Source organism: Melospiza georgiana, chromosome 4 (genome assembly GCF_028018845.1).
Source record: "Melospiza georgiana isolate bMelGeo1 chromosome 4, bMelGeo1.pri, whole genome shotgun sequence".
Lineage (NCBI taxonomy): Eukaryota > Metazoa > Chordata > Aves > Passeriformes > Passerellidae > Melospiza > Melospiza georgiana.
In genome coordinates this window covers 56,580,559-56,591,372 of record NC_080433.1, presented here as the reverse complement: position 1 = coordinate 56,591,372, position 10,814 = coordinate 56,580,559, and the positions used below count along the sequence as shown (strand labels likewise).

The 10,814-nt window shown below is 41.4% G+C and overlaps 1 protein-coding gene across 1 annotated transcript; it reads right to left on the bottom strand.

Annotated features, from left to right (window-relative positions):
• Positions 1-862: 862 nt before the first annotated feature.
• On the bottom strand, positions 863-10,337 carry CAV2 (caveolin 2). Its single transcript, XM_058022773.1, has 3 exons — positions 10,141-10,337; positions 9,817-10,004; positions 863-2,992 (listed from the first exon to the last, which is right to left on the bottom strand). The coding sequence occupies exons 1-3, from the start codon at positions 10,291-10,293 to the stop codon at positions 2,842-2,844; spliced, it is 492 nt and encodes a 163-aa protein (XP_057878756.1). The 5' UTR covers positions 10,294-10,337; the 3' UTR covers positions 863-2,841.
• Positions 10,338-10,814: the final 477 nt, after the last annotated feature.

Sequence of the window (10,814 nt, the reverse complement as noted above, 5' to 3'; positions counted from 1 at the left end):
CTCAGTTTCTGGACTCCTTTGCCTAAATTCTCATTTCTAAGTTGTTTTTAAGGGATCGGCTGGGACAGTTTGTCCACATTTCAAACAAACTGGAGACAAACCTGCTCCTACATCGAGGAGCAGAGTTCAGAGCCAGCTCCCTTTCAGTCCACTGTCCAACAGTGCTGGGAGGCATTCACAGTATATGCTGTGCCAGACCTTCAGGATGTATGTCAGAACCATAAAACCCTGAGAACACTTGCCAGCCACAGTTGCCTGGGGCAGATTCACACCTGAGTATTGGAGTCTGTAAATATTTCTACTTCCTTCCACTCCTTTTATGGACAAAGTAAGAGTATTTGCCAAGCACCTAATATTTTACCAAGTCTGAGAGTGCACTTTCTATTTTCTTATAGTAAAGGCACACCTGTTACAGAGAAAGATATTGTTAAAAATATCTAAGAAACTAAGAGCTTTAATTACAAGCTTGTTTGAGTCTTGTAACAGATAGAGAAATGGTGAAAAGAAAATAAGAACAAACCAAACCATTCTACTTAATTGTGGTAGCCAGAGCCAGCTGACTTCAGTAAGCTACTTAAGAATGAATATATCCAGAAATGCATACCATAAAATGATACATCTTTCTCCGGGGAATGGTCTCATTCTCAAAACTTGAATTGCAGACTTGGGTTCCTTCAAAGCTTAGGCTTTTTTAGGACTCCTTTTAGACACAAGAACTAGTACTGATTGATTTATTTTCTTTTTCTCTTTTAAATGAATTCATCAAGGGGATATTTTTCAGTGGAAAATATCTTTGTAAAAGCCCTTGGACGCTGTAAAAGAAAATAACTCTCAAAAGAGTTTAAGCCTAGCCTGGCCAATTTTTATTTTCAAAAGAGTTATTTCCATTTTTAACACAAGAAAGGTATTTTGAAGAACACATCTGAAAAACAAGCTAACTTCTTGCAGAATAAAAAAGAACAAGAGCAGTTTCCATGGGCACTAATCATTAAGATCCAGTTTTTTAAAGCCATATGAATCCCTCTCTAAATGGCACAAATGCTAAAAATACTTTTAATAAAGCAAGATGTTCCTAATGCACGAAGAATATCCAGGTATCTTTAACAGGCCAACAGACAACAAAGGAAAATTCTGCAGCTCATCTGTAAAGAAAGCGTGCGCCTGTTAAAAGAATTAAGCATTATTTTGAATGTTGCCGAAATTCTGCAGAGAGACCTACTTCAGAGATAGCAATCATTCTGTATGGGCTTAACTGCACCCAGAGATACGTCATTTTCTACTATAAATACATAAATGCAGTTGAAAATAGGGGAAGTGTATTGATATCAATTTCTTTACCTCTCAGATATTTGAAAGAACTGCATAGTATTCTATGGTGTTTGGCATTTTAAGAGTTTGTTTAGAGCTGAAAAATCTGAAAAGAAATGAAGTTGAAAATGGGAAACAGGTGACATTTTATTATTTTATTAGATACCTCTTGTTTGATAAGAAATTTGAGACATTTTAGAAAATAACATTCTAAACCATACAAACATTTTATAATTGCAACTTACCATCTGTATTTAAATAAAACAGCAGCATAAGCCCAGCAGAAGGCTAATGTAATTTTAATGTACCTCTGCACATTTTCTGTTATTCTGGTTTAAAAAGTCATATTAGGTGCAGAAGAAAGAAGGGTCTTTTTCAGGGGTTAAGCTTTGAAATAGTAAAAAAGCAACAGAGAGAGTCAAGTCAATAGGTTAGGAGAATTAGACAAGGATACCAAGTACAGTCACTTGCCTTCTATAAGAGCTTGCAACTGGTTAAAGTGCTAGCATAGTGTCTATTCCTTTAAATATCACAATGTTCACACCAACAATATACAGAAATAGGCAGGGTAGCATTTATTACACCCAATTTTTAATAAAAACCATTTCTCATAAACAGATATTTCCAAGTCTTTTGCATAATCGTGTATAAAAACACTTATAATCTTTGCTTTTACACACAACCATATATAATTAATATATTAGAATTGCACAGCAACACTCAAAATCTATTTAATTTAGAAAAGGAAATTTTAGTTATCTAAAATAATTTTTGCAGTGTCTCACTCTTGCTGCTTAATAAGTTGGTTAGAATTCAAATACTAGAGAAACTATGCTTCATAGAAACCTGATCAACTGTCATTTACAAAGGTACAAAATATACAGCAAAGTTAATCTCTCATTAAATAAAATATACAGATTAGCTAATGTTACAGATCATTAACTAACACCTTATTTTAAGGGATAAACTTCTAGGGAGCTTCCCCTCTCCCCCCCCCCCAATACAGGAGAATTACACAACAGTTCCTTTCCCTGTATGTTTATGCAATGAGTCACATTCACTTTAACTGCTGATAACAGAGGACTGGGTTTATCATTCTGCATAGCGAGGCCAAAAATTATCCCTGGTGGAACTGCAGTAAAGTCAGTGGGAAACCCTAGAGATCTGTTTTGTCTAAGGTATCACAGCCTATTCCTTTATTTATTTATAGCAATAACACCAATCATTATCACTGTGGTGGCATTTAGTCCTCCATGAGAATTCTCCCATAATCTACCAATCAACTACCATTAAAATAAAGTGTTGCCAATATACTCCATGATCACTCTGTTGTTAAAATAGTGAGCTATGAAAACTGCCTACTAATTCTTAAATGGATCTCCCTGATAATAAATGAGTTTTAATAAAAACAGCATGTTCCCACTTAAACCAGCCATTGTAATTTAAGTTTGGAATGAATGGCAAGTGCTTGTATGTTAGGTTAGCAAAGAAGTACAACACCAGCTACAACTACAGCAGTGTCACATCTGATGTTTACTCTTGGTCCAGGCGTATATTAACCATGGCAAAGCACCGGCCTAGGCTCTGAAAGAATGGTACAACAAAAACATCTGTCAGGCTCTTCCATACAGTTTGCACTGAAGGCAGGACCATGAGACAGGTTTTCACAAAAGGCACCACAACCCTGCAAAAGAGAAAATGAAAAATTGGAAGATTGGTGCTGCTACAGCACAGGGAAATCAGGACAATGAAACACAGGTGTGACATCTTATGGAAGAGCAGTGGTTCCTCACCTTTTACAACTTTATAATATAAACATAAACATTCAAGCAAGTTGACCCTTGCAGTCATTCTCCATCAATTTTGTTTGCTCAGGGCCTCACACCTGCATATGCATGTGGTCCTCTGGCCAGAATCATTTGTATGCAGCATGGGAGTGTGGACACCAGCTTTCTTTTTGTTGTGTCTCTGTTTACTAACTGGAAATTTGCTTACATGCTATTTAGAATGCTGAACTTTTGCTGTCTCTCCCTACTCCTGGCAGGGCAGGTGTACATGATCTGCCATAGCCCGGCTGCCACCCACCATGGCTGAAGAGCAGTCATCCCCTGAGGACTCACTTGTGCTGTGGTCATATCTGAATGTGGGTCTTTAGGGGCTGACAGAAACACTATGTTCCCCAGTTTGATTTACTGGAAACAGCCTTTACAATCTCTTCTTGCTCTGCTGTGTCTTCTGGTGTTTCTTTGTCTGTCCTGCAGACACACACAAGTGCACAGGCACACATGCACTTTACACCATTGGTGTCTCATTCTGACCCATCCCTATTCCAAGCTGCTACAGTAAAACAGAAACAGGGAGGCAATATCCAGTTACATCAGATTGTTACAATACAGGTACATGCCACATCTCAGAAAAATGGGATGATCCTGTAAAATTCTTCATTTGTGAGTGAGAAATTAACATAAGAATATGGTCAGAACCCCTTGTCAGGGGATAAGATCTTTTTATTCACTCAGGGTGCATACTAGAGAATATTGTGCTTTCATCTCCTGAGCTTTGGTAAGCATCTGGGGATTGTTCTCCCTGTGTGCCGATTCCAAAGCAATGCCATTACTGGTGGCTTGAGCCAAGCACGCTAACAGTGGAGGAGAGCCAGAAGTGCACATATGGGCAGCTCACGAGGGCCAGTGGATACATGACAACTGACCACAATATTTTAAGTTATTTTCCTTCCTTAATCATTTACTGGCCTAAACCTCTGGTCATTTCACTAAGCTGTTCTTACTTGGGTGCAGACAAACTAAATGTATACATAAATAATACTGAAATTCTACTAGTGCAAGGTTTTAAAAACATCTCTCTGCCATACTGAACATGTTTACTTCCTAAATTAGGTAAAAGAAGCTATAGATTCTTTTGACAATGATAAAAAACTCTGTCCTACTTCACTGTTGCATTCAAAATTTAAGTTCCCAGTCTTGCATTTGCATAATTCCACTGCAGAATTTTCACTCTGACTGGAATGACAGAAAATACCTAATTTAATATTTCATCCTAAGTCTGAAAAAAAGTTGCTGTGTATTTACAATGCATACTCCTCAGATTAACAAAGTAGAAAATACCTACCACGTTTAAAAATTTTTGAAGGTTAGAAATGTACAGAATCAAAATAAATTACTTTCAGTGTTTATCTAACAGCTTTTGTCATACAATGCAAGCCATATACTAGAACATCAATGCTCTACTCAAAGCTAGCCCAGATGGATTTAAACAAGAATAGTTTTTCTAAAACCTTCTCTTTTGTCTCTGCTGAAACAGCCCATATAGAACTGTGAGCATTACTGGAAAGTTGTGCCTCTAGTTTTAAACTGAACCCTGTAAGCTGTGTGTTTATAACCACCTATAATATCACTGCATAAAGAATAAATCATTTATAGAATAAAAAACTAGGCCTTAACCTGTTAGAATACAGCTGATAAACATCAATAATGCAAACAGAAAAAAAAAATTGATATTTTTCCAAGCAATACAGGGAACACATCAGAAATGGCTATTTTGTTTGTGCTGACTTCACCTCTTTTCCATTTCAGATAGTTTATAAGGCCAATGTAATTTTTCCTTTGATACCATCTATAATTAATTTGGCCCAATTTTTTTAAAACCTAACTGAACTGGAGAGAAGCAGAAAAGACAACATTTCTTTTGGACCCTCTGTTGACAGGATCACACAAAATACAAATGAAACAAATACCACAGTATGCAGAAGATTCACAGAAAGATATAGAAGGCTGGAGAAGCAGTGATCATAGTACTTGAAATTGCTGTAGAGGTAATTCACACGGTACTGGAACTCAACCTATTTTGATTACTGGAAGTCAAACTATTTTGGTAATCTAATGGAAAATAAACATAAAAATGTTTTGGTAATGTTTTACAATCTTTAAGCCCTTATTATTACAGTTTTTAATTTATGGTAAATGCATGCAAATCCCAATGTAGGCTAAATCCATAGGAGGATACATGAGACATAATAGCAACCAAAGCTAATTAAATAACTTTCAATTTTAAAATAAAAGTCCATCTACTTATAGAACAATTACTCAAACGTCTTTCCTCAGAGAAGAAAATTCTTTACACCAAGGAGAGTCATAAAAGGTATTTTCTAAGTTTTAAATTATGTGTGTATTTACACATGTACAAGTCTGCATCCCGTTCTGCACAGGATATCTTATCTGACAGTGCGATACATCCAGATTATCAGAGGGTGCAATGTGCTTTCCATGGATGACCAGTCACACTTAAAAATTAATAATCAAATGCCATTAGAAGCCATGTATTTGTTTTTGTGACCTGACAAATATAATGTACCCATCCTTTGCTGTGGATTTAGCCTGGTCTGCAGTTTTGTTCACAGACATGGTAGGTACCCTGATGCCATACTGGTACTGCTAGTGTTACCATGTAGTACCACATTGGGAAGAAAACAAAAGGTCTGTTGAATTTGTCATCTGAGCTGAAGACAGCTACCTATATGACCTCTCACTGAATCTTGCTGTGTATATATATTATAAAACACACCTCCTTTGACCAAGTGGGATGAATTGTGTCTTACGGGAACTGTTGAACTGAAAAGCACCAATTACCCCATTTTTCCCCTTCTATCCTATTTTCTCTTTATTCTGTTCAAGGCTTGACATCTACAAAATTATTCGCCTCAACATTTCTCACTTTTGCTCACGTTACTTTTTCTTCTTGCTAAGCCCTGAACGAGCACTGTCAAGAACCAAACACCTCTTGGAAATGGCAGAGCACAGTTTAATTCCCACTGATAATGAGAATCAACTTTTTACAGATGTGGGCAACAATGTTGGAGCAGTCATGCACCATTAATTGAGATTCTGGCTTCAAAGTGAAGAATCATGCCTTCTCCTGTAAGGTTTTTCAAAATGGAATCTCAGAAATGTCTTAATACTATTTTTCAAATGCTCTATGTTTCTGTGCCTAAATTAACTAACTCCATGTACTATATTATGATTGTGAATGAAAAGTCTTGTATAGCTCTACAATACAAGCAAGCATTGTGAAAAGGCTAAAAATTACCTAGCAATTCTACAGCTTGTTGCATGCCATTAACCATTGGGACAAGTGAGGCAATGGATAACCACCAAAGCTCTTCACAACTCATACACAGTATTTGAAGTGCATTAAAATCAAATATTATGTATTCCAGGACGTGGATAGACTGGAAATGATAAAACTACTACAAAAGAAGCAAGGCAACATCCACATACTTTTTTTTCCTAAACCAAGGGACATGTACTGGACATCAAAGAGAGTCATCAAGACAGCACTACCAGATTATAAGGTAGGCCTTCCTAGCTGTAGTGTAATTTATTTAGATTTCAAGGAGTCAGTAGGGACATGGTTTTAGGATTGAATGTGACAGCAGCAGTTTTGTAATTGAAGTTGTGGAATACAAAAAGGTAAGAAATAATGCATGTCCATATCTGCTTTTCATGTAAATCCATGGTTCTGTCTTAGCACTGTGAATGGCAGCTCAAGTGGAGAAGTGCTGTGAATACCTACATCATGCTTTAGCCTATGATGTATAGAGCTGAGTGAGCCCATCTCAGATCCAAGACTCAAATTATGGGTCACTGATTCTTAGTGTAAATATGCAATGTACCAGAACACTATTCTGATAAAACTACAAAACAGCATACATGAAATTCAAGCTTTAATTTCCAAGAGGTTGCAAACATGTGGCTTGGAACAAGAATCAATCACTGCTCCACAAGAAATATAAAAATTTTGCATGAGCTGCCTGTAAAACCTGAAGTGTTCTGTTCAAAAATCAACAACCTTAACAACTACAATCTGAGGGCATATTTAAAAACTTGCTAATTTCACAGAAAGGTCTCACAACTCAGTGTGGCCTGTATACTCTGAGAATGACAGTCATCAGTAATGGAAAAATGTGAAGTTGACTTCCTTGAACTGGCTTGTATGTGGATCACCAGCCTACTAGCTGGCCCAGGTTCAGCCCATCGGTATCTTTTACCAGGTAGTATGAAACCAAATTCTGGCTCAAGCAGCCAATTTGGGAACATAATATGTTCCATCTTTATGGTTAAAAATGAAAATGAGGTGTATTACTATATGTTTCTTACTTAGCTTTCTTTTTACAGGTGAAAGACAACATTTACTATCAGATGCGATGGGGCAATTCACAAGGCGCCCCTGAGCGTAGGAAATGCTGAGCTAGACATGTGGATTTTAACATGCTGATAAAACTGCAACAACATGTGTGACATCAACAGAGCTTTCTACTTGAGCACCTCCAGAAGTTGTTGAAATGCTTTTGAATTTATCCCTAGAAAAGCCTCCCTTACAACATTTCAACATCATCACCTCACTGGTTTGGATGACAAAAGTGAAGCAGAGAAACTCTTAGTGACAGACTTCTGGGCGGGTTTGCCCCAGGGTCTTCCCATGACATTTAAACAGCTGAAGTTATAATGGAATTCCCTTTCTTTCATGTACAAAACAAGGAGTTACTTTTTTTTTCAGACCCAATGGGCCTGCAAGGGAACTAGTACCCTGTATTTAGGGCCTTTAAACATGTACTGCTTTTGCACCACCCTCTCAAATGCAGCAACACTGAACTCCTCACTCGCATGGTATCTGGAACATGAAGAGGTGCCAACTTAGAGATGCCAACTTAGTCTCAGTGTGTTGGAACAAATCCAGTTTGAGTTTGTGGGAATATGAGGCAGTATTGCCTTTGGATGGTAGCACTGGATGGAGTCCAAGGGGATGCAGACAGCACTACTGAGTTATGTGATTCTTTCACATCCATCCCAGGTGCAAGGAAGATCAAAACTAAAGATCAATTCTATGTTGACAATGAACCTGGGCACGAAACTGAAAGCAAGTGTGCTCACAGAAAGTCGAGAGAAACGTTTCAAGTGCTACATTCAGACAGTCCCATTTCACATGTACTGAGAACCCCCAGTTCCTGAGATAGTCACTAGGGACTATGTGCATAAATAGTAACTGACCTCCGAGTCCTAGATCAGTGAAACCCTGTATCCAGTCTGTGAAATCCAGATACAAGATCCTTCTGAAGCACAAAAAAGCACTACAGTTTTAATAAATTTGGCATTGATGAATTTTTCCACAGATATTTCACTACTGAAAACCTATATATACTCACCATACCCTTTTGCAGTCACACTGCACACTATGGTGGAGTGACAGCTGACAAATCTAAAAATCTGGGCAGCACTATGCCTATGAACTGTTTGTTTGTAACAGTTTGGGAACAAGAGATATAGCAAGTGGGCATCCCTAAACTGCACTGCAACTCCTTTGGATATTGTGCAGACACTATGTTCCACTATGTTCCACAATTCAAATTAATCAGTTTTGAAAGTGGCTTGACAATGTCACCAACACAACCTTCCATTGTACTTTCAAAAACTGAAATCTGCACCCACAAGATTGCCAGCATAAGTTCAGATAATCAATGTATTCCTAAGGTTTTGAGTTCATTTCCAGTTTCTGTATTCTATTTCCCTTGATAAAAGGAAAAGGATTCCAGTGTTACCCAAATCAAATTAGACTTTGCCCAAAACTCATGCATATAGAAAATCTTGGTTTGCCGAAATAATGTCAATAATCTGCATTCATTCCTTCCTCTATAGTCTTTTGGATTGTCAGTTCTTTCCTCAACCTCACTATACTCCCCACCTTTCCTCCTTCTCCACCATCATCTCCCTTTCTGGTCTCAGAAATACTTCCTGATATTTTGTGATCACAGTATGCTTAAAGTACACAGGTTTTCTCTGACTTGGATGGCCAGCGTATTTGCCTGTGAACTTGTGCCATGGCCAGAAGCAGCTTTCCTGAGCTCAGCAGGGTTTTTTGCTTAGGTGGAAGGGCTTTGGAGCACTGCATCTAGAGATAGCTGTGCACCCGATGCAAAGCACTGGCACTACATTCTATGTCAGTAACACAGAGCCAGCTGGGCCCTCAAAAGATTTCTTCAGTCTGTGAGGAAAAAAATGAAAGACGTTAACAGTACTAAAAAGTTAGTAATAACTTCAGGTGTTAGTAATACTTCTGCCTAGATAATTCATTTAAAATACACGTTTGAACAAATTCTGCACTTCAGTTTAAAAAACAAATCCAGTCACTATTATCACTCCAGAAGCCAGCCAAGGTTGGAATGCATTGCTGTAGGTGCTGTCCAAGCGGGAACACAGGTTGTCTGCCCCACGAAGCTTATATAGTCATGACAGACCGCTGGTAAAACCAAGGCAGGGAACTGAATCACAGAGAAAGCATTGTTTCCTTCTCTGTCCCTTTAGAAATAAAGCAGTTAGTATTAGCAGGTCTGGCTAGCCGTGTAAAGTCTGCGCCCGGTGGTTGGGCAATAGTGAATGCTAGAGGAGAGGAGCTCTGCGGAGCTGCCGGCAGAGCCCGGACACAGCACGCCCTTACCAGATGTGGAGGCAGCTGAGCGTGGCGAAGACGATCCCCACAACCAGGGCCATCGGAATGGCGAGGACCAGAGTCAGGACCTTGTAGATCACGTACTTGCTGAGCTCAAACAGAGCGTGGCTGCAGATCCACACCTTGTCGAAGGAGTGGGTGAGCTCGGGCTCCGCGATCACATCCTCGAACCCCAGCTGGAACAAGAGGAGGCTTTACCGTCACGGGGAGCTGGGGCGCGGGGAGCCCGCGGGGGACCCCTCTCGCCGGGCACCCGAGCACCGGCCCCGGCCCCGCCCGCCCCGGCCCGGCCCGGCCCGGCCCGGCCCGCACCTGCAGGTGGGAGTTCAGCCCGTGGGGGTCGCGGTCCAGCTCGTCCTCCGCGCACTTCTCCGCGTCCGACAGCGCGGGGCCGCCGCTCCGCGGGAAGTTGTCGTCGTCGTCCATGAAGATGCGGGTGTCCACTTTCTCCGTCTCCAGCCCCATGGCGCTGCCGCCGCTGCGCGGCTCCGGCCCGGCCCTGCCCCGTCCGCCGCCGCTGCCCCGCCGCGCCGGGCCGGGGCGGAGCGGGGCTGCCCGGGACACGCCCCGCGGGCCGCGCCGGCGGCGGGAGCCCTCCCGGGCCCTACCGGGCCCCACCGAGCCTCAAGGAGCCGCGGGCCGGGCTGGGGTGGGCGCCTGCGGGCAGCCCCTGCCCTCGGCTCGGCAGCCGCTCGGTGGGCGCTGAGCCCTCCCGGCAGGCCGCCCCGGCCGCGCGGGGTGTCCCCGTTCCTCTGCGGTGCCCGGCTGTCACCGCGGGTCCCGCCCGGCTGGCCTTTGTCAGCGCTTGTGGCATCGCAACCACCGGCAGCAGAAACAAACAGCGGAGGACATTGTGCTCTGGGCCGTGCTGGGCCGTGTCTGTGCCCCTCTGCAGCTGTGGGGAAAAGGGACAGAAGGGAAGGAGAGGTGGGTCGCCACTGCCCACCGAGGTTCCCTTAACCGGCCCCACTGGCCCGTCACACTCC